This window comes from Hyaena hyaena, unplaced genomic scaffold (genome assembly GCF_003009895.1).
Source record: "Hyaena hyaena isolate Hyena2069 unplaced genomic scaffold, ASM300989v1 scaffold_153, whole genome shotgun sequence".
NCBI lineage: Eukaryota > Metazoa > Chordata > Mammalia > Carnivora > Hyaenidae > Hyaena > Hyaena hyaena.
The window spans coordinates 1839227-1864003 of NW_024080785.1; the positions used below are offsets into that span (position 1 = coordinate 1839227).

Consider the following 24777-nt stretch of genomic DNA (forward strand, 5'->3'; position numbering starts at 1 on the left):
AGCCCAGAGTGACTTGTGCTGCAGCCATGTTTAATTTCCACGCCCAGACCTTTCTGACATCCCTTCCGGCCCTCGGAGTTTATGATCCAGATACACCTCCAGTGGAAACTGACCTCAGAAAAATCCTTTGCTGGGCTCTGACCCCTATCTTATTAACTCACAGTTAGGCTTATTTAGTTTTGGCTTAATTTATTTCCGGTCCATGGGTTTGCATTCTTTTTCATGGCTCAATGTGCTCCCTCAAAGTGTGATGTATTGAATTTGGCCAGTTCTGTACATTATATAATGGTAAGGAAGAAAAAAGTAAAAGGGGAAAGTCCTGGTCAGGAGGCAACAGTGTGCCATAAATAGTCATATTTTCACATAGGGGGTCTGATTTTCTCCATGAGTTGAGATGGTCTTAGAAATAGCATCCCTTACTGATGATTAGAGTCTACAGTGACCTAGCAGTGGTTAAGTCCCCTCGGCCAGTGCTTCTCAAAAGTGAATGTGCATGCTCAAACTCAAACTCAAAAGTGAATCACCTGAGTCCACAGGGCTAGGGTGGGGCCGAAGATGACAAGCTCGCAGGTGAGGCTAATGACCGAGCAGCAGGCACCTAAGTTACCAAATCAAAACACCAGCTCCCCAAGTCATCACAATGAATTTTATTCCACAGCACGTGTAAGGGACTGTTATTCTCAGGAAGATGTTTAGGATTAAAATAATTAAAAAAAAAAAAAAACCCCTTGAAAGTACACACATTTATGTATCTCTTCTCTTCATTAAATATATATCTGTTTGGCAAAAAAATGTTAGACTCTTTTGTACAAAAACAAAGCAAAAACAGAAACAAAAAACACAACCCCAAACCCTTGCAAATTGTCAATACTTGTACTAATTACAATGATGTAAACTTGGATGTCTGACAGCTTGACCATCCTGTGGAGCCTGTTTGCAGCACAGCCCCCAGGACAAGGTGACACCAAACCTTTAGACAGGGGGCGCCTGCCACAGAGGCATTTAGGTTTAGTATATTAGAGATGGGGATGACGACTGATTTCACCATTTGTGCTTTCAGCGAAGGGGCTGGAAGGGCGTGAGGCAAGAAGAAGGCAGGTGTGGGCTGGGGCAGAGAGAGGACACCCAAGACTAGCTGGCGAGGAAGGATGGGAGGTCACAGTCACAGTGCAGACGTGAAGTGGGCATGAGACCTGGGACTGTGTCCGGGAGACCCGGTGCTGGCGAGAGCTAGGACGAGGCTGCTGCTGCTGCTCTTGGGACCAGAGAGCAACAGCAAGAGGCAAAGGCCTGGACGGAGGAGGGAAGGGATTTGGAAGCCGATTTCAATTCACACGGAACTGGTGGTGTGAGCGGACTCTAGGGAGAACGGGAATGAGGAGGTGGTGTTTGGTCTTCTCAAGCAGCTAGGCTGTTTCTTCCAGATGCAAGCACTGGGGCACTCCCTTCGGTCTGGTGGGCAGGTTTTGGGGCAGTCTGGAGCTGCCGGCTTGCACATTCCGGGGAGGGAGGACGTGCCTGCTGGGGGTTAGGACGGAAGGGCCCTTTGGATCTCTTACTGGCGGTGGGTTTTGCTCTGCTCCCACCAGTAGACTGTAGCGTGGGAAGTGACCTAAAGCAATGGAGTCTAGAAACAGAATCAGGGCAGTGAGCAAGACGCCAGGTAGGGGGCAGAAGACCGCTGGGGCTAGAGGCGAGGCCAAAGAAAGTGTTGACCCACGGCTTCTCTTCACGCAAGAGGGTTCCAAGGCGTGGGTGTGTTTTCATTCTTCTCTCCCATTAGCTAGATTTTCCAGTTTTGGAGGGGGTGCTTCTGGGCCCGGCCACTTCAGTTACAGTCATAGACGAAGTCATAGTTGCTGGGCTCCTTGGGGATGGGTGGAGGTGCGTCGGGGATCTGAATGTTTTCCAGGTCGAGGAGGCGGAGCTTGATTTCCATGCTGAGCAGGGTGTCCAAGTCATTCCGGGTCAGCTCACTCATCATGTCTTTCCCCAGCAGCGCATTCAGCCCATCCGTCCAGATACAGTACTGGTGGAAAAGGAGGCGACAAGTGTAACTACTGATGACAGTCGCAAGAGCAGTAACAATGGTTAACACTGATTATTAACATGTGAGAGGCTCTGTCCTAGGTGCTCTGCCTAGATCATCATTTAATAGAGTTGACACTTCTGTTATCATCTCTGTTTTGCAGATGAGGGAACCAAGGCACTGAGAGGCTGAGTAACTTGGAAGCAGGTGGAAAGGGTATGATTTGAACCCAAGCAATCCAACTCGAGTGCCTGCAGGCTTCTGTGCAAATAATACCTTCTTACATAATAGCAGGAGGATTTGAGATCTGCATGACTTTGCAACGTAATGAATGTCTCTACCATCCCACCAGCGAGTCTGATTTTAAGCTTTTGGTACAATATATCCGAACACTTCTGCACTCGGCATACATCAAGCTTGCTTCTTTCTCAACTACAAGCATGGTTTCCAGTCTAGCGGCTGATCTCTGCCTCTCCTCTCTGATTCCTAACACTCACTATGACAGTCTACACACGTCCTAGAGCCAAAGGTAGTCCCACTTTTGCATTTCTCAGCAAAAGCACTGCCCAATGTCTGGTAGACAAAATGGCTACAATTATTGGGTGATGTTCATAGGAGGTGGGTTGGCTGCCTGTCTCTTCTTCCCGACTCTCCAGTTTCCAGAACTTTTCTCCTCCATATCTGTGAAGCCTAGTTCCTGGGGGACATGGCCTATCTGGGAAAGCCCTCCAGGGCATCACCTAAGAATCGGATTCTTCCCTTCTCATTAAAAGGAACCATGCCCTTTGTTTCTCCAGAATACTGTGAACTTGAGGAAAGAAACTGATCTTGTTTATCTGAGGCCCTGCTTTGTTCTTGTCAGCTTCCCTCCCAGGGGCTCTAAGTCTGGGACTTCGTATTAGAGCCAGGATACCTGGTGGAGGGACCGCCTTCTGCTGCCAGCATCTGAGAACACTGCCTGCATCCTGGAGGCTGTGCTCTGCTCACCCTTCAGGATATCCTAGTCCCGTGGAGGACCTCTGTGACAGCAACTGCTCTTCCTGTCAGACTAGTCTTCCTTCTGGAACATGCTCTAGAGCCCCCCCTTCTCCTGCCCTCACTGGGTCAAGTGACAATTCCAGACCCTACTTAGCCTGACCTTTGCCGTGTGGTTACCTGGGCTGTGTGGCGGAAAATAACTTATCTCAACAAGACTGCAAGAACTTTACAAATGTGAAGACACAGTGATACGGAAGTCTCACCATGATGCACACCGAAGGCACTGCTTTCTCACCCAAGGAGATGCGCCGTAGCTGTATTAGGAGGTTGTACGTCTGAGGAGTGCAGCCCTGAACTGCAGAACTTTGCCTTGGCCGTGCGATCTCTGCCAAAGCCTTTAACCCATCTAAATATCAGCTGAGTGCTAAGAGAGATCAGAATGTCCTCCTGAATACCTTGGATAGATTCTAAACTCATCTAAACATTCGTTTCCACATAAATAACCTTGATAAAAATAGACACTAAGGTCCTACCCTGGAGATCCTGATCTTACATGTTTTAGGTGAGTAAATTTTATTTAGAAAAACTTCCAGTGAGTTCTGATATACCTCCAGATACTGGTACCACTGAACTCCATGCTCTCGAAGGCGCCTTCCAGCTCGAATGCTGTTTCATTGTAAATCCCTAAATACTGGGATTACTGCTTTTCTACAGCCATGCCAGTCCTGGCTCGCTTCCTAGTACAGATTCATGTAACCCACAGGACCACTGCTGTGGTGCCTTTCTTTTGAGAAGCAGCAGGCCACAGGAAATTTTATTTAAAAGCACATCAACTAATAAATAAAAACTCTGTAGTACAGAATCTGAGTTGGAAGTATCAAGATGAACTTACAATGTATTTTGTCTTTAAAAGAAAAACACCATTACTCTTAGCTCTGCCCATAAAAAGACCTAAAAATAATGATGAACCAAGTAATAGTAAGCACACCTAATGCCCAGATTCTGGTTGTTAAATACTATTTTCTACCAAAAGGGGACCAAGGCTCTTTAGAGAAAAGGCAAGAAATATGCAGGAAGAGCCCAGAATATTTTGTCATAGCAAAATGACTGAAAGTTGTCCAAGACATCTGGGGTCATGTCAATTGGACTTAAAAGCCAACCAGAAGGTGCTCCTACTTTCTCTAGATCAGATAATTTGGAGATTGATGATGATAATAACTGTAATCTATTCAAACACAAATAATTTTATATCCATTACTTCAGAATGATGCTCAAATGCCAGAACACTTTATTGTTCTCATTTGGAAGAAGAGCAGTTACTTTGAAGACTAATAAAGGGACTCAAGTATTTATCCTGCCTCTTATATGTACATTGTTTAACCTCAAATATGGGGCCAGTTTCCCACTAATAGACAAAGAAGGAATGATAGATTAAGATATCAACCCTTTCCAATGTCTAATGTGTCCAGAGATCTAGGCAATAACCATCAGTGGCTGTTAATCACTTCTGAAAGATAGATAACCAAATACAACACCACTGTTGCTTCAAGTTGTGCCTGAACTAGATTATTCCTCTAACTACCACTGAATAGGAAATACAGAAGACAGATAAACATGAGAAATCATAGTGCAGGTTGCAGGAGGCAGAATACTATTCTCCTTTTAAGTGAGGCCATCGCCTAACCCCTGGAGCCTGTGAGGATGTTGGGGTACACAGCAAAGGGAATTAAACTTGCTAATCAGCTGTCCTTCAAGTAGGAAGGGCATCTGGGATTGTCCAGGTGGGCCTGATGTAATCACAAGGGTCCTTAACAGTGAAAGAGGGAAACAGTAGGAGTGAGTGAGAGAAGGGAGAGAAAGGGAGTTTTGACTATAGAGGAGGGGAGGTCGGAATGAGGTGCTGTGGAGACTTGACCTCCATTGACGAATGGAGGCCATGGCTAAGGAATGCCGATGGTCTCCGAAGGTGGAAAGGGCAAGGAAACAGATTTTCCCCTAGACCCTCCAGAAAGGAATGCAGTCCTGCCAGTACTCTGACTTTAGCCCCCAAAGACCTGCATCTTCTGACCTCCAGAATTGTGAGGTAATACATACAGGTTGTTTGAAGCCACGAAATTTGTGATAATTTGTTGCAACAGTGGCCGCAGCAAACTAATACACATAATAAACAAAATCTAGACTCTCAGCAAGGCCACCAGACAGATGACTTGTTTTTTTCAATGAATAAATTGCAGGGGGGAAGGAAAGCACAAGCAGATGCTCATAAGAGAGGGAGATAGAGAGAAAGAGAGGAACCTACAGATTCAAGGAAACTGAAGAAACGAGTTAACCAATTCCTGTGCATGGACCTTATTTGGATTCTGGTCTGAACAAAGTATAAAAGAAACACATACACACACACACACACACACACAACACGAGACAAGTGGAGGAATCTGAAAACTGACTACAGATGGTAGCATCAAAATGTTAAAAAAAAAATCAGGTGTAAGGATGGTATTGTCATTAGGTTTCCAAGTAGGTGCTATTTTTAGAGCTGCACACAGGAATATTTGCAAATACACAATGTAATTGGACTTGCCTTGATAGGAATCTGGAGGGAGCAACTGGGTGTGAATGGGGGTAACCTCTTTGTGATTCATTTCCCTCCTTTATCAAATGGGCATAGTCATGGTTTGTTTCTTTCAGAGGTATGTGAAGATTAGGTGAGGGGAAGTACTCGGGATGCTGAATGGTGCTTGGCACAGAGCAACCCAGGCTGGTTGTAATTACTATCATGTTTACTAATGAGGAGGTATTTGATTTTGGGAGGCCACTCTCCTTATTTGATAAATGAAGATGCCTGTAATAGAACATTCTATTTTATCGACCGAGTTAGCAAATAAAATGAGGTAATACATATGAAAGATACCTGAAGACACTAAAAGTGTTCACAAGTGTATGGTGTTTTTCTCCTCACTATGTCAATAAAAAGTGGCAGTTACAAATAAAAAAAAAAAATTGGCAGTCCAGAACATTTATCCTTATCTGGAATTAACGCAAACTGGAGAAAACAGCCTTGCATTGCTTTAAATAACATCCACAGTTCTACATTTTAAAGGGGGTTTTCTCTACTACTACGTATAAGCAGTATACGTCTTAAATATGGTGGCCTGTATATAACCGCAATTTTGTTGAAGAAGAGAAATGGTAGGATACAGTATCTATTTTCAGAAAAATGAAGACAAAGTCATACCCTTTTGCAAACTAAATGTCAAGTAACACAGAATTACATTTAAGCACCATTCTAAATGCAGGATTTGCATCTAATCTCTCCTCTCTCTTTGGGATGTACAATTTTATGCAAAAGCTTTAAACCAGTGAAAACCAGATACTGAATAACTTCTAAATGAGCAGAGTCTCCTAGGGGAAATGGGAAACAAAAGTCAGATTCTACTAAAATGTTCCCTTCCTTTCTAAAAGCTGTTTATGCAACTGCATGTAAAACAAAAATTTGAATGGTATCATCTAAAAATAAGAATTTCAAACATAATATTGGGCTCTGGTTTACAAAAGAACAAGTTAAATCAACCATAGCTGTTATTTCACCTTACAAATACATTTTCCTAGATCTATGCTAAATATTTTAAATATAGCTGACAGCGTGCTTCAAGAAGAGAAACAAATTATACATATAACAAGATGTCAAAAAGGAATAAAATCATCTCAAAAATAAAATTCCAACAGCAGAGACAGCCCTAAACGTCTTAAAATAACTTAAAGAAACATGGTAGAAAACCTACTTCGTCAAATGTTTTAAAGAAGAGAGACACATTTATCTTGGGAAGACCCTGACTAAATTAAATACTCAATGAAAACCAAAGCTTGACCGGGGCTGAGTCTTCTTCCAAATTGATGTCCTTGCTGAGCCTGAAGCATTTGTACTGTCTTTCTCCTTACCAGGAACTATTGGTCAAGCTAGTAAGAGGTTGGATTGGTTACGACGAGCAGTTTTTAAAGAAGTCTCCATTCTATTCCAGATCAACAAGATGTTCCTTTGTTCCTGATTTTTCTTAGGCAGGCATTTTTTAAAATGCAATTTCTTTCCAGTATTTCTTTCTTGCTTGCTCTTCTAGAGAAAATGTGACATTCTCTCACAAATGAACCCCACTGAGACCCTTACCTCGTGCTTGTCAGGAGCTATGAAGTTCAGCTGGCAGTTTGAGTCATACAAGATCGAGAAAGCAAGTTCAAGCACCTCCTGCAAGGGATGAGAGGAAACACCACATTAAGGAAAATGGGCACATTCGTCCCACAGTTACAAATGGTTGTGGATTGAACATGGAGTAAACCCAGACAAGAGGGGCTTGTCAGTGAAGCTGATGGCAGAAGAAGCGTCTTTTTTTTCAAGGTTAACAACACTTTGCTTCTACTCAGGGGAACTGTGCTTGAACCATCTCATTTAATTCTCAAGACAGTCCTCGCACAAGTGTGATCATTTTTCTTTCGGGGAAGGAGCTTGGAGAAGTTAGATGACTGTCCCAAGCCATGCAACTACAAAGCCATGCGACTCTTCTTTCTTCAGCATCTCCCTTCCAGCTCCAGGGAGACCTTGAGAAACAGTAAATTCTTCCCCAATCAGCAGATTAAGGGGAGGCTTAATCTGCTCTATCTTTGATTACCCCCATCCATGTGGGTCTGAACTTCCTAAAACATGAAAGTTACATGGGAGCCAATGAGGCTTGTGGGTGAACTCATTATCTTTAGGTCCTTTGATCTTTGAACTACTGTAGAGCAAAGGCTACACAAAACTTAAATTTTATCCAAAGAGGCTGCAGAGTACAGAGGAGAAGCAAGGGCCCAATGTCAGAATACCTGGGTTCATTCATTGGTGAGCGCCTGTTGAGTGCCAGCTATAAGTCAGCGCCAAGGACTAAGCAACATGGCCATTCATTGTAGCTATATGACCTTGGCTGAGACACTCAGTGTCATGTTTAATATGTATGTATGTCTCAAATTATATGTGCTGCACAGTATTGGGTACAATGATTATTCTATTGGTTTGAGCAGTCAGCAGATACAACCTTTAGAAGATGAGAGTCATGGCACATCTCGACACTACCAGCTCCTAATCTGGAGGGGAAGGGCCAAGTGTATCCACATTGGTGCTCGACATTGTTATAACACACAGATATTGCATAATTTCTTAGGAGGGCCGATCTTTTCACATCGTTCTCTGCCTAACATCTGTCAGAGGATTTGCCTTTGCCTAGTCACACACAACGAGAATGCCCCAGAAAGAAATGGACCTCATATGTCTAGATGAGGTCAATGCCACCAGATTTCAGAATTTCAAATGGGTTAAAGAGTTCTTGCCAAGTGAACTCTGAAGGCCTAACGTTAACTGGATGCCTTCCCTGACAAAGGCAACCATCCGGCTATTTGGGCTCTCATGAGGTTCATTTGTCTCTAACTCACCTCCAGCTGTTCCCTCATGAAGGGGGAGCAGCTCTTGTTCTGAGCACCGATCTACCAGTATCTCACACTCTTTCAGCCTCCTCACCCTACCCGAAGTAGGAGCAAGCATAGGAAGGGATGCCAAGTCAAGAATGGGAACTATTCTGTAAAACCACCCTGTCCCCGTTTTCCTTTGTTCTTCCTCAGGCCTCCATTCAGATCTGCCCAGTGATGATCAATAATCTTAAAAAAGAAAAAAAAAAAAAAAGAAAGCTCACTAAAACAAACAAAAAAAATTTTTCCACTAAGTTTGGCATCCTCTCTTGGGTCTTTCAGTTTGCTATGAGCCCTACTAGTAATATTGTAAATTGGTGTTATCTTAAAAAAAAAAAAAAAGTCAGGCAATCTATATCAAGAACCAGGGATCTCATTCCTGGGACTATTCCTAAAAAACTCAAAACCAAGCAAAGCTGTATACATTATTACCTATAAGAATATACTTTGAGAAGCAAATAAACATCCTCCCCGCTTTGGGTAAACCAGTAAAGAAATCACAAATGAGCAGAGAAGTACATTCAGCCAGCCATTCAGTACGATGATTATGAAGAACTGATCTGATGTGACAAAAAGCAAGAGGAATGAATGTTATTTACATACCGCTCACAATAATGAATAATGTCTACCAGTGGCCAGAGACTGGAGGCGAATCATATGAAATGAAAATCATTATGTTAGGTGCTGGGATTACTTTTTCTTTCAAAAAAACTCAAAACTTTTTTTCTCAACAAAATATAAGCTCAGATCTCATAAATTCATAAAAAAATTGTTCTTAGATTAGGAACATTGATATAAATGATTTCATACTAATCTGAGTGTTATTCATTAGGAAAACACTCTGGAAAAAGGTGAAATTCACAAACGGATTTCTGGGCTGATGCTGGACAACTGGTCCTCTGCTTAGGGCAGTCACGTGAATCATCCCCTTGCTAATGACAGCTAGTGTGAACACCACCAGAGCCCAGATGCAGCCGCTTGACTAGGTGCTAAAGTCACTTGAGGCCAGAGTGTCAGTGTGGTTGTCTTTGTGACACTATCTCTTCTGCAGAGGCACAGAGAACGAAGAGGAAGGAGGGGGCCTGCAAACTTTGGGCTCTGCCCTCCTAAGGCATAAACCAGTGAGGACGTGAGTGAATGAACGGAGCTGTCATGACCTAGATTCCTGATAAACACAGGCAGGAAATGGGAAATTCGTGAGGATGTCAATCCCCACTTTCACTTCACCAAAGCTGCCTAGTGCGGGGGCGGGGGGGAGAGGAATTAATTCTCTGAACCACATGACTGCATTAAAGGCTGCTATTGCTTATAATGAGTTTTATTGACGTCTCTGGCTTGTTGTCATTGAGTCATTGGTGGAGGTCAGCCTTCAGCACTTCAAGCACAGAGGCTACAGAGCTGGGAGTGACGACACCTCTCGGACTAACACTCCCGAAGCTGCCACCTGTCCAAACTGTCTGTGAGGGAGAGAGGTGCCAGGAGGTGGTGGAGTAGCGGTCCTGGATCGGGGGAGTGTCCCCCTCAGGGGTTTCATCACACTCCACAGCACTGACATCTGATGTTCTGGGGCTTTGCTATTTACAACCTAAGGTCTTTTATTCCCTCTGGATTTAATTCAGGGAAAAATTATGTTCAGGAGCTCCTTATTTTCATCCTCTCTTTCATTAATTCATGTCTCTCGGCATGTGAAGGAAGGCCTGGGATGGGAGAGTTCTGGGGATGTGGGAGGAAGGAGAAACTGAAGATACCCCCAACCCATGTCCTGGGGTCTCTGACCCCATCCTCAACTCTTGGGGCCTGAGACCAGTGACAAGGCATGCTGGGTCACCGGAGGGTCAGAGAAATTCTGGGCGTGGATGGTACCTTGTATTGGGGATTGCTATGTTCCAGGGGTCAAATGATGGACTGGCTGAACACAAGAGTAGAGTTTTATACAACATATTTTCAGTATACAGTGTTGGCTGCCATTCCTTTTATTGTTTTGGGGTGAGGTGCCTCATTCGGCCATTTTCCCCAGCATTCACTTGAACTATGTTGGTTCTCCACCATGTATCCAGATCGTCCTGAGGGCAAAGCATTTTGATTAAAGACATAGGCTATAACTTGGCATGTGTGTGTGCACTAAAAATGGCCATAGGCATAGCAGTAGATTTCAAAGCTATAACACACTGTTGCTCATCTATATATCTATCAGTCTGAGTTTCTATTTTAGAAGGCAAAAATTACTCATTCATGTAGTACATAATAATAGAGGATACTGCCTTCTTCAGGCAGCTGTAACTTTCTGGCCCCAATCTATCTCGGCATTATCAGCCAATAGTTCTCCAACTCATTTTCACCTCTCTGTCTCTATCAATCCTATACTCTAAAATCAACATTTCTCAATTCGAGGATATTCTTTCATATATTGGAAAGCCCCTGTGCCTTTACACACACTCTCTCCTCCTCCTAGAAAGTCTTCCTCTTGCTTCTCCCCCTGAACAATTCCTTTTAAAAACTCAGCTCAGATACCATTTCCTGCGGGAGGCTTTTTCAAATCTCCCCTGCTCTCCCTATATTTAAAGGTTCTGGGACATAGACAATATAGGATTATAATTGCATGTTGGCACATAAATTTTATATCTACTAGATACCCAAGGCCAGGGGCTGGTTGTGTTTATCTTTTATTCCTAGCTCCTGGCACTGGCATGGTACAAGGAAGATACTCAATGTCATATGAGTATAAATTATGAATGACATAAATCTCAGTAAAGGGCTTTTGGGTTAATACCAGGGTTTTCAAGCTGATGCTAGAACATCAGCTTCTAGTATAATCTGCTTCTTACTTCAGGTTCATGAATCACATTGGAAAAATAAAAGCTGGATTCTAGGACGTGGTGAGATGGAAGCTTCTGCTATGTCAAGGATAGTCCTATCCATATCAGTGAAATCTGGTCAGATCTTCCTTCTAGTGATTATGTTCACTACTTAGGCTCAGAGCTCATCTTATCTGGTACCCAATGCTGACTGAGTGAATGACTAGGAACAAATGCCTGTGCCTTCAGGAAAACAATTGATTCCTTTCCCTTTTCCATTCTCAGGATCTTAGACAGTGCCTGTCATTTCAGATGCTGAATGAGTGAGAAGTCCTGTCAGTTACCAATAGATTGCTATTAACCAAGTGTCTCCCTTATGGGTCCTAATGTCTCTGTTTGCCTTGCTGAGCAATTAAGCTAACCAAAAGTCCCATGGCATGAAATGTCAGAACCTACCCTCTAGTTGGAAAAACTGAGGAGCCAGCAATATACATTGGTTACTTCCCCTACCATGTACTGACAGACCTCTTATGGACACATTTTGGTCAGCTTTCCTGAGAGATCTCCCCTTTTCTACCAGAAGTCCCAGAGATGGGGAGTAACAGCCCTGTGGAGTACCAGGAGAAGGGGTATGGGTGCGTGGGATTGAGGAAGGAAATTCTTAGAACCCATGGCTTTCCTCTTTGCCTTTGATGTTTTACCTGATGAACCGGGCGTATGAACACTATAGATGTTACAAGACAAACAATTTTCATGTGTATGCAATGAAACAGCCAGGCTGGCAGACATACTGCCTGTCGCAGCCCTCATGGTAGCCTGGAATAGCTGGTGGGGACCAGAACATCTAGACCTGTGAATACCAGGAAATAGCCTCCACTGGCTAGCTTATCTATGTGTTTATAGCACTGGGCCCCATTTATCCATCCATCCATCCATCCATCCATCCATCCATCCATCCATCCATCTCCTCTAAGAGGAGAGGAGTCTGACACAGGAAGGCCACATCCGCCCACACATATCATATGCTCAAATGAGATAATCATCCCCACACCTGTTTTGACATTGGTAACTTGTGTCTTCTCTTCTTTTTTCTTGGTTAGTTAGGCTGGAAGTTTATAAATTTTATTAATCTCTTCTAAAAACCAAGTCTTGCCTTTCTTGATTTTCTCTACTGTTTTCCTGTTTTTTGTTTCATTGTTTCATTGATTGTTTCATTGATATTAATTATTTCTTTTCCTCTGTTTTAGGCTTAAATGGATTTTCTCCAGTTTTCTAAGGTAGAAACTTTATTGATTTTAAATCTTAACTTCTTTTCTAATACATATGCATTTAATGTTATAAGTTTCCCTCTAAGCACTGCTTTTGCTGCATCCCACACATTTCGATAAGTTATTTTCATTCTATTCAGTTTATTTTGTAATTTCCCTTGAGATTTATTTGAACTATGCATTACTTAGAAGTGTGTTCTTAAATTTCCAAATATTTGGGGAGATTTCACAGCTATCTTTCTGTTACTGATTTCTAGCTTAATTCCACTCTGGCCTGAGAACATATTCTGTATAACTGTTATTCTTTTAAATTTGTTTAGGATATCTTTCATGGACCAGAATGTGGTCTATCTTGGTGAAATGTCTCTTGTGAGTTAGAGACGAATGTGTATTCTGCTGTTGTCAGATGGATTTTCTACTAATGTTAATTAGATCAAGTTGACTGATAGTGCTCTTCTAGTCATCAATATCTTTCCTGATTTTCTGTCTGCTTCACCTATCAGTTACTGATAAAGGGGTGTTGAAATCCCCATATAATCATGGATTTGTGGATTTCTCCTTTCAGTTCCTTGTCTTTGGTTTTTGAAGTTGGTATATGCTATGCCTAATGGTTTTTGTTTTTGTTTTTGAGTATTTATCCTGCTTAGTGTCCTCTAAACTTCCTGGATTTGTGGTGTTGTGTCTGTCATTAATTTTGGATTGCTTTAGACATTCTTGCTTAAATATTTCTTTTGCTCCATTCTTTTCCTTCTGGTATTCTAATTATACATATGTTATACCTTTTCCAATTGTCTCTCAGTTCTTTGGGCTTTTAATGTTTTCTTTTTTTTTTCCTCTTTATGTTTCAGGTTAGAAGTTTCTGTTGACTCATCTTTAAGCCACTAATCATTTCCTTGGCAACGTCAAGTCTATTGATAAACCCATTAGAAGCATTCATCACTTCCATTACAGTGTTTTTATTGATAGCCTTTCCTTTTGATTCATTTCTAGAGTTTCCATCTCTTTGCTTAAATTACCCATCTGTTTTTTTCAGGTTGTCTCCTTTTTCCATTAGAGCCTATGGCACTTGTAACCTAGTTATTTTAAAAGTTTTTAATGTTTATTTATTTTTGAGAGGAGACACAGAACATGAGTGGGGGAGGGGCAGTGAGAGAGAGAGAGAGGGAGAAACAGACTCTGAAACATGCTCAGGCTCTGAGCTGTCAGCACAGAGCCCAACATGGGGCTCAAACTCATGAACTGTGAGATCATGACCTGAGCTGAAGTTGGATGCTTAACCAACTGAGCCACCCAGGTGCCCCCAACCTAGTTATTTTCAAATTCTTTCTGATACTTCCAGCATCTGTGTTGTAATGGAGTCGGGTTCTGATGATTGCTTTGTTTCTTCAGGCTGGTTTGTTTGTTTTGTTTTCTTTTGTTTTTTTTGGTGGCGTGCCTGTAGGTTTTTGGTGAGATCTGGGCATGTTGTGTCAGGCAATAGGAAGTGAGATACACAGAACTTTAGAGTGATGATTTATGCTAATCTGGCAAGGAATTGGGATATGTTTAATGCTTGCTATAGTTCTAAGTGCCAGAGCCTTCAAATTCCTCTAGTGCTCCTGTTTTTGTCTTCTCTGCTGACTTGGGCTTCCCTAAGTACTCGTCTTCAGAGAGAGTTTATGTCTTGCAGATCTTTTCAGCCCTGATCCAACATTATTATCTTGGAGTCTTATTAGTGTGGTGGTAGGATATGGGTGAGGGACGGTGTTCTATAATTTCCCACTTAAGTCTTCATCTTTTAGAGGCTCTATATCTTGTGGCTGTCACTTTCTCAAGTGGCATAGCCTTCCCTTTCCCCTCATACCCCTCCCCTTTTTCTTGGCAGCAGAGTTTTCTATCAGTTTCCTTGAGGCTGTGATGCTGTTGACTATGTGTCCCCTACCCCCAACTTTACAATTGAGGCAGAAAGCCTAAAATGGGGGGAAATGGGAGAAACTGTCTTCCCCTAGATAGGAAAAAGGTTTGGAGGACAAGGCTTTGTTATGAAGAAACATCTGGCATATTTCATGATGACTCTTCCCTTTCCCCTACTAGAGACACGAGGGGTCGTCCTTCTCAGTCTTCTCTGTGAGAATCTCTAGTGTTCCTGGAGGTAAAGCATGACCCCAGAAGACTAAAATCCTAAGTTCCTCCCTCTCACACTAGTTCACACTCAGCTTACAGCAATTAATCAGAAGTGTTGCTTAACTGATCCTACAATTTATAGCACCAGTGGATTCTGCTCCAGGTGAGCAGATCAGGCTGTGACTCTTTGGATATACCGGACTCCCCAGATTTCAGAAGGTGGTTTGCTCTGCAACCTCAGTTCTCTGGTAGGTCCAAGAAAATAATGGATTTGCACTTGATTCAATTTCTTCTTACTATAAGGATAGGAGTGAAAATTCCCAAGCACTTTACATGTTGAGACTGAAACCAGTCTCTCCACACATATTTTATAGAATTGTCTCTAGTCCATGAGTCCTGGCAATCTGTTTTGCTACCAACTACACCCTTCCTGGTCTTCTCTCTCTTTTTTTTTTTTTAAATGTTTTATTTATTTCTAGGAGAGAGAGAGAGAGAGAGAGACAGCGTGAACAGGGGAGGGTCAGAGAGAGAGGGAGTCAAAGACTGAAACAGGCTCCAGGCTCTGAGCTGGCAGTCAGCACAGAGCCCGACGCGGGGCTAGAACCCACAAACCGCGAGATCATGACCTAAGCGAAAGTCGGACGCTTAACCGACTAAGCCACCCAGGCGCCCTCCTCCTGGTCTTCTCTGGGTTATAAACTCTTGTTGCTGTCAGTTTCCCTACACTGTTTCCTGCTCAGCTCCATGTGTTACATAACCATGGGACTGAGCAGAGCCAGTGCTCCTTGAGACTGTGTTCTGCATATCAGGTGGTAGAGGAGGCAGACCAGGAAGGCTGGTATAGTTAACTTGCTGGTATAGTTAAGGATGTTCCTCTGAAATCTGATGAGAGATACAGTCCCTGTTTCCCCATATCACGAAGAGGAGAAAAATGCGGTATAACGGGTGGCCCACAGACTCTTAGGCATATGCCCGTGTGTCAATATGCTTGTCAGTCACGTGAACTGCAAGATGGTGCTGTGACAGGCTTGACAAAGAAGGGATTCACAGAGTTGACGTGAGTAATACTTATGTAACTTGAGAAACAATGATCTTGCCATCGTCCTTCTCTGCTGTATCTTCTCCCCTTTATCTTCCTATATAGTACTTTCACAGTACTTTGGTTCTTCCTTAACCATAGATAGGGTCATGCTCTGCAGACCTGGGTTCCCCTTTATCTTACAACATTTGAAATTACAAAGCAGAGATTATTCACTTTAACCCTGATTGAGAAGGAGATGTGTATAAGCTTTGTACTCCTCTTAGATACTGACATGGACAATAAAGGAGACACCTATTAATTGGTGTGGTATTTTTGGTACCAAGGTGGCTGGAGCACCTGGATCAATCTGAATAATTTTGTTCATGGATGGGTACTATGTACCACAAGATGATGAGAGGGAGAAACAAATAACTGGCTCCCTGATGGCCCTTCCAAGGGCAAATACTTCCAAACCGGGGGCAAAGGAAATTCTTTGATCTTTTAAGATAATGCCTCCTCCCCATGCCCTCTTGTATAGAACATGGGCTCTTATGATGAACAGTTGGTTGGTAAACTAGGAGGGAAGGGTGGAAAATACTGTGACGTGAGGGGATTTACGCAGTATTCACCTCTGGGAAATTTTCTCCTTTACGATGGGTTTGAATTATTTCACAGTACTTTCCATAACGGTGAAGGCTATCAGGCCCTTAAGTTTTCTAAAACATTTCGAATTGTCTGGTCTCAGCCTCTCCCAGGCTTCATAGAGACTCCAAACAGGATACTAAGAAGGTAAGGATGGCAGGAGAAAAGGAAAGAGACTGGGGGGGCGGTGGGGTGGTCAGGGAAGGGAGAACATAAGCATAAATGAGAAGTTAGGAGAGGCCCTGAGATTGGATGGGGATGAGTGGAGAAAGCCTGAGAGAGGGCTGGGTGACAACAATAAGGAGACAATTCCTAGGGTTGGAATGGAACAGGAAGTGAGAGAATGGAAGAGGTGGTGGGGATTCGAAGTGATGAGATCCCTCAAAAAATTAAAAATAGAACTACCCTATGACCCAGCAATTGCAGTGCTAGGTATTTATTCAAAGGATACAGGACTGTTGATTCGAAGGGGCATATGCACCTCAATGTTTATAGCAGTACTATCAACAATAGCCAAATTATGGAAAGAGCCAAATATCCACTAACTGATGAATAGATTAAAAAAATCCATTAACTGATCAACGGATACAACACACACACACACACACACACACACACACACACACACACACCACAATGGTATGTTACTCGGTGATGAAAAAGAATGAAATCTTGCCATCTGCAACAACATGGATGGAAGTAGAGTGTATTACGCTAAGTGAAATAAGTCAGTCCGAGAAAGACAAATAGCAAATGATTTCACTTATATGTGAAATTTAAGAAACAAAACAGATGAACACAGGGGAAGGGAAGCAAAAATAAGATTAAAAACAGAGAGGGAGGCAAATCGTAAGAGACTCTTAAATACAGAGAACAAACTGGGAGTTTCTGGAGAGGTGGTGGGTGGGGGTATGGGACGAATGGGTGATGGGCATTCGGGAGGGCACTTGTTGGGATGAGCACTGGGTGTTGTATGTGAGTGATGAATCACCAAATTCTATTCCTGCAATCATTATTACACCATATGTTAACTAACTTGGATTCAAATAATAATAAAAAAGAGAGCATGAGGAAAGAAAGAAATTGATCAATGAAAGTATAAGACTAAGAGATGTAAAAGCATTAGGAAAGGAAAAAAGAAGGCTGAATAAGTGATGTGCAATAGCACGCGCATGCGCACACAAACATGCACATATGCACACACGCGTTGCTACTAAGGCAGGGCTGGGCCCACCGCAGTCGCTGACTGCACTGTGGAGACAGAACTATTTGCAATAATTTGGGAATCATACCTTGTTTTGTTTAAGGGCACCTTTCTCTTTCATATGAGGACAGTCCTTCCCCGTCACCACCGCTTTGATATCTGCCACCGGCACTGCAATTCATAAGAGAAAATGAAAGTAACTACACCATGTGAAAGCTGAGATGTCAATAAATAGGCAGGAGCAAGCTGTGAGTCGGCGAGCACAGTTGTCATTCCAAGAAACCACCGCAGAAAGAGGAAAAAAAAAAAAGAGGTAAAAAGAGAAAGAGAAGTCAGGCAGGGTCCCAGGGCCAGAAACTAAAATAGATTCTTATTTTCTGCTGAAAAGGATCCCTGGGGAGGAAAAGTCTATGTTCACAAGAAGAATTTGTAAAACAAATACCTAGGAAGAGCTATCATAGTCGTGTTAAAGGGATGGTAGTAGAATCAGCAGTAATAGTAATAATAACACCGATGGTACTAATACTGATATTAGGGAAGACCCCTATTGCTAGGCTCAATGCCAAGTGCTTTGCTTCTCAGAAGCTATTAGCTTCTGAGTTTTGGATAATGAGAAGCAGCCTTACCACAAAAAAATTGATCTGAATCTGAAGAGTCTCTCTCCAAATCCTCATTCTCTACCACCTCATTAATTCTCACAACTCTGGGAGACAGGTTTTTTTTTTTAATCCGTTTTACAGACAACAGAAGTAAACTCAGTTAAATAAAGGGAACATTCCTTTCTGAAAGGGAAATGGTAGCTGGTATTTATCTTGGAGATCCTGAGAATAATGCGGTTAGATAAAATGATGTTATCTCATGTCTTACTCTGGACTTGGAGGAAGATAAAAGGCCGGTTTGGTTTGTGCATTTCAAACTTTTGTCAAGATCATCTGAGAGAGGGAAGGCAGGAGGATGGTTTGCAGCCGTACTTTAGAAAGCTGAAGTCACCTGTCCCTCTCCAATCCCTAATCGTTGAGTCCCACAAGGGACTGTGAATCTAGGGGACCACTTAGGATCTGCAGAGACTTCAAGTAATCAATGCCTTAGACTCCCTTAGTGGAGAAGATGATGAGAAATTTTGTAATTAAAGCTCACATACTTTTACTGGGAAATTGGGTTGTAGGGGAGAGATTTAGACAAAGATGAAATTATGAAATATATAGAATATCAAAATGATACAACAGGAAGGCCTTTTAAAAAGCTCACATTTTTGAGATACCCTGAAATTGCTAAGACTTTGCTCAAACCTGCTGATACTCCCAAGAGCTTTCTTTAGCCCTAGAGAAAAGTGGGGTTGTGATCAACTCTTCCAGAAATCTGTGCACATACTTCCTGCTATCTGTCCCACTGTGTTTGCTCCTTCGTCTCCAGTCCTGATTCTAGATCCTTTCGGCAGACATTACTTGTGCTGAGCAATATCAGGCTTTCCTCCCTTTCTGGATGTATATATGGAAGATTACACTTCCCAGCAGCCTTTGCTGTTAGGTGGGGCCATATGATTAGGTCTGGCCAGTGAAATGTGAGAGGCAATGGCATGCAAGTCTCTTCTAGACAGAGGCAGTAAAAAGTCACTGTCCACCAGCATCTCTTTAGAAACTGAACAAGCCACATCTTCCATCCAGATGGCGCAGCTATGGGAGGGCAAAGCAGTCACTGTCCTATGACCCTGAGTGACTGTGCGGGGTAGCCCTTTCACACGCCATGTCAGTTATGTAACATAGGTGAGAAATACACTCTTAGCATCATAAGCCATTGTGATCTGGGGGTCATTTGTTCTTCAGGATAATGCAGAATACAGCCTATCTTGACTGGCAGAATCCTTTACCTTGGATGCTTTTCCTGCCTCTGGTTTGGCCCCTTTGAATTGGCATCTTCCAATGGTCTTTTCAATGGTCTCTATAATTCCTGGACCTATTTTTGACCACAACCACTGCCTTCAGCTCCTCTGAAATCCATTTTTTATAGCCAGTAATCAGCTCTGTTCCCCTGAGGTCAATCTGGTTGCCTAACCACTACCCCAGGAGGGGACATGTGGGCACTTTGGGAAGCTGGGTTGACTCTGTGTTTACTTTTTCAGTTGAAAATACACCACTGAAGTGAATTTGTGAAAGAGTTAACATCCTAAGTCAAAAGGCTGGAGTTTGAGTCACAAGTACTTTGCAGAAAGTCTTTATTGTGTAATATATAACATGGTCAACGAACTAGAAAGAGTTTCTATAATCTATAAATACTAAGTTACCCTTTGGCTTTGAAAAGCCATCATATGGAACGGGACAAGAGGAGCACAAAGGTCTACAGCAGGAGATGTCTTCAGAATCTCTAATGAGGAGGCTTCAGGGGAGAAAAGGCACTTTTCCACTGTGCTTGTGGCAGTACATATTCTGTTTTTCATATGCATTGTCCCCTGTCAAGGAGACAAGCTGCTATATTACTCACAGGATTATGGCTAAGAGGAAACACAAAATTCTAAAAATACAGCATGGCTTTTAAAGGTTGCTCTTTGCATAGTCTGTCTCTAGATGCACTGGAAGATTAGGCATCAGAAGGGCTAGAATGATGTCCTTTCTATTCCCATCAGCAGCATCAGACTCATGTCTCTTGAATCTATGCTCTTAGGAGGCAGGAGAGGGCTCCTGATTACTTGAAAGTCAGGCTAGTGTTTCCATTAGGCATTTTTATGTGGGAGCAGCATAAAGAAATGGTGCCCAGAGATATGAGAATCAAAAGGTCCCTGCAGGCACCTAACAGTCCGCTCTAAATATTTGGAGGCATGGCCTCATTTCTTTGAATCCTTTTCTCAGTGTGAGTTGGATTGAGACCATCTCATTCAATACTACCATTTTACAAATGGGAAGACTGAGGCTTCAAGAGATTAAATAAATTATACAATGTCACATAGGTAGTGGAGGACAGAGTTGGGACCGTTTTTTCTTCTAGTCTACTCTGCCTTGCTTGGTCATGACTTCTCCCGATGTTTGGAAGCTGTCAGCACCCTCAAATCATGCTGAACACAGCCCCAGATGTGGTTATTGCTTCAGACATTCCAGGATACTCCTGAATTGCTAATATCTGCGGAACTGTAATTATGATTCCAAACAAAAATACAATTGAAAAAGTAAGCATGGCCACCAACATAGTTTTAGCTTTCACCACTGGGAGCCACACTGAGGCAAAAACCACCTCTGGAAGTAGCCAGTAAGCCATGAGCCTTGCTGCAGACCGAACTCCACAGAAGCAGAGGAGGGGCAAGCTGGTCCTATCCCTGTACAGTTCAGTGAAGAATCTGACCTCTAACCTGGCAGCACAGAGTGGTGGGAAGGGCTGTGCCCTTGATACCAGACTGGCTTTGAATTCTAGATCCACCTACTGGCTGTACCACTTTGGGCTTAAGTTCTTGGAGCCCAACCTTCCTCATCTGCAATGTGGAAACTATGGCATTGTATACGTCACAAAGTTGCTCCAAGAATGAAGTCCTAATGCCGGAGCCAGGATCATTGTAGGCTTCTAATTGAGGCAGTACAGGGAAGTGGGGAAAGCCTGGAATTGGATGGTTGCAATCAGATCTCTGTTCTGTTCTTCATTTCCTTATCTGTAACACAAGGTCAATGATGCCTACCTCTCCAGGTTGGTGAGAGGGTAACATGTAGAGCTCTTAACATGGTGCCTGACCTATAGTAAGCACTCAATAAATGTTGTTTGCAATTATTCTCATTATCAATAATCAAAGTTAATTGTCTCTATAGATCAAGGGACCTGAATTATGCACCGTGCTTCAGTGACCCAAATTGGCCACTCTGCTTTGCTGTCTCAGCTGCTCCTCTCATCCTCTGTAATAGGCTTAATTGACTTGTGTGAGGGGGTGAGCCTTCTCCTCCCTGGCCCCTTTGATGTGGGAGTGAGGCACTCTGGCCTAGATTCTTTCAAAGGGAGGCACTGAGGGGCCTGAGGCACGGCTGGAAAGCAATGGAGTCTAGTGTCTAGTGGAGGTGATACAAGCTTGTAAAGGTGGTGGGAGAGATGTAGGGTCATATCTCCTGCCAAACAAAAGTAATATGAGAAGTGGTTTCCTAAACCTTCAGGGATGGAGGCAGCCAAGGGGAAGCCCTCAATCTTCACTCGCACTCTCTATGTTAAGAAGATTCAATTACACTATTTGATTCATCAATATCTCAATATTCAGCACTGATTAACTCAAGGGGCGGAAGACAATTTCCCCCTTGGTCTCAAGAGAGGGCAATCGTACATGACAAGAGCAAGGCACTTGATGTCAATTAAAGGAACATTTCATTTTTCTAGTGGAATGAGGTTTATGACTTCTAAGGGCTCTAAAGACGATGGGCAGAATGCAGAATTGGAGTTATATGCAAACCAGGTGCCAGGCCCAAGGCAGCAGACTTTAGTTTCCTAAGCTGGGGCCTTCACATCTCAAGCACATACTAGGCTCATTTTACTTATTTGTGTGAATACACCGCCTACCTGGCTCACATGCGCATACAGATATAATCTCACCAACGCGCACACACACACGCGTGCGTGCCCCTACGTGCATACACCTACGAGTATGCATTCCTGGTTTATTTTGCAACGGATAAACTGTTAATAGAGAAGCTCTTTTGAGCTCTGAAGTACTGTATTTCAAAGGCTGCGAAGGGAAGGGAAGGGACAACTAGAGTTTTGGAGCCATTGTCAGAACGGACGACTGTAACCCTTTCCCAGAACCAGTGGCACTCTGTGGCCACTGCCAAAAACCATTTAGAGATTTGCAGCTCTGGCCTTGCTCCTCTGGGAGCACCCCAGCGAGCTGGTTCTCTCTGGCATTGGCACTCCTGGTTTATAGCTGGTTACTTTTACCCTGGGCTCTTGGGGGTGCAGGTCTTGGTAGAGCTGGGGGGAGGGGCATCAGCTTGCAGGCAAGCCCAGGAACTGCCCCTACAAGGTTCGGGAGCTGTCCACCCCTTGACCTTCTCTAGGAGCAAGGCTACCACTTTCCTGAGCAACAGAAACAGCTAGAATGGGCGTGCTGCACATAAAAGCTGAAAACAATGTCAATCAAATGCCTATATGTGGGTTGAGAAGTAGATTATATCCCTATAACTAGGGGAATAAATAATATATCCAGTGAGTGGGAGAGCCGATTCATTGGCCCATGTGGGAAAACAATGAATCAAGCTGTGTGTTCGAGTGTGTGAGTGTGTTCGAGTATGGGGTGTGTGTGTGTGTGTGTGTGTTTTGCCTAGACCACTTTCCCTATTTCATGGTCAGGTGAAGAATGAGACTATGGGAGAATATGTATAGAACTGGTTGCAGGGTGCTTGGGTGGCTCAGTTGGTCAAGCATCCCAACTCTTGATTTCAGCTCAGGTCAGGATCTCACAGTTTGTGAGTTCAAGCCCCACGTTGGGCTCTGTGCTGACAGTGTGGAGCCTACTTGGGATTCTCTGTCTCCTTTTCTCTCTTTGTCCCTCCCTAACTCTCTCTCTCTCTCTCCTCGTTTCAAAAATAAATACATACACATAAAACCCCCCCAAAAACTTCTGTTTGCGTTAGGCAATAGTCACTGCTAAGTCTTCATTTTACCACTGTAGCAGTGATTCCAAATTGCTGGCCTCTGGGGGTGCCTGGGTGGCTCAGTTGGTTAAGTGGCCAACTTCGGCTCAGGTCATGATCTTGCAATTTGTGAGTTCGAGCCCCACATTGGGCTCTATGCTGACAGCTCAGAGCCTGGAGCCTGCTTCGGATTCTATGTCTCCCTCTCTCTCTGCCCTACCCTGTTCACGCTCTGTCTCTCTGTCTCTCAAAAATAAATAAACGTTAAAAAAAAAAAAACCCAAAAAAACAACAAATTCCTGGCCTCTGAACAGTTCCAAGTTCATGAACAAAGTTTCGCCAGGAAGTTTTCACCAGTTAATAGCAAAGAGAGGAAAATGAAGACCCAGCTGCAAGTTTTTAATAAAGCTGATTTAATTTAGGAGAAGGAACTGTCTTATATTCCAAGATTAGGTCTTTCAGGTCTTTCTTATTGTTTTTCATGATCAAGAGCCCCCCTTCTTTAACGAGAGGAATGTGATATTAAATTTTAGTTAGATTTTATTTCTTACCACCTTTTTTTTTTTTTTTTTTGCCAGAAGTAAAAGTTTGCAACCCACAATCAAATCACTTTTTTTGGTTCCTTTAAAATATTTACCTCCTGGTGAAGCCAAATTCGGGAAATCATCACAGAGTATCAGGCAGTATTTAGCTCATAGTTCTCATCCTGAGTGTAGCTCATAGTTTTCATTCTGCCAGGAGAGTCTGTTTTAGACAGAGGTTGCTGGTCCCTGTCCTCAGAGTTTCTGATTCAGTAAGACTGGGAATGAGGTCAGAGAATCTGCATTTCTGGTAAGTTTTCCGGAAATGTTGCTCACAGGGCAGGACTGCACCCTGAGAACCACGGGTCTAGCTTGTCCATGGTGGGACGGAGAAGGCTTTCTGAGACCTAAAGGGAGGGTCCTCATTACAGGCAGAGGCCTGGATGCTGCCAATGCAGAGACACTGTCACAGACTCTATAGTTTTAGTCTTCAGATTTCTTCCACCTTCCACTAAGGGGCCCAATATTGTGGGTCAGGGAAGGGCTGCTCCTATGAAAGCAAACTAGCTTGTTTTCTGAGCTAAATGATTCTACAAAGTCTAGACTGTTCCATTTTTAAGCTGGAGTAAAAGAGAACATTCTGGTTGTCTCCCTTATATGTCAGTGTAGATTCTGAATGTTTCAGGAATTTCCTGCTTGTGGTTACATTTTGCCATTGGTGGCCATGGCTTGCAAGGGAGGTAGTCCAGAGCTGACGTCCATGGGCCCTGGGGTGAGGAGAAGGAAGGCCTTGGGGCTTGGGACTAAGGATTTGGTCCGGGACACACTAAGATGACTTGTGCAGGGTCAGTGTGACTTTTGAAGGCTACTTAAAAGCGTTTCTTATTTGTTTCCTCATTCTTTCTCCACTCTTTGACTTCTCTGAGATACCCTCTGAGGTTATGTTCATTTTATCTCATTTTTCTTCCAAATGAATGCATCAGTCTTGAGTATTTTAATGTTTCTACAATACTTGGATTAATTTGCACACTTAATACCGTATAAGAACCTGGAACCTACGCGCCTGGGTGGCTTAGTCGGTTGAGCGTCCGACTTTCACTTAGGTCATGATCTCATGGTTCGTGGGTTCGAGTCCCGC

At 43.1% G+C, this 24777-nt stretch overlaps 1 protein-coding gene across 6 annotated transcripts in view; it reads right to left on the reverse strand.

Annotated features, from left to right (window-relative positions):
- Positions 1-627: 627 nt before the first annotated feature.
- The window catches only part of ELMO1 (engulfment and cell motility 1), a 530720-nt gene continuing 506570 nt past the window's right edge, over positions 628-24777 (reverse strand). For 4 of the 6 annotated variants that reach the window (XM_039239135.1, XM_039239134.1, XM_039239132.1 and 1 more), the window contains exons 20-22: positions 17619-17701; positions 7170-7247; positions 1829-2029 (exon numbers count right to left, since the gene is read on the reverse strand). In XM_039239135.1, the coding sequence (XP_039095066.1) occupies positions 1829-2029; positions 7170-7247; positions 17619-17701 (362 nt within the window). Of the gene's footprint in view, positions 2030-7169; positions 7248-17618; positions 17702-24777 lie in introns of all 6 variants that reach the window. The other 2 variants (XM_039239137.1, XM_039239138.1) reach the window with 1 other exon arrangement.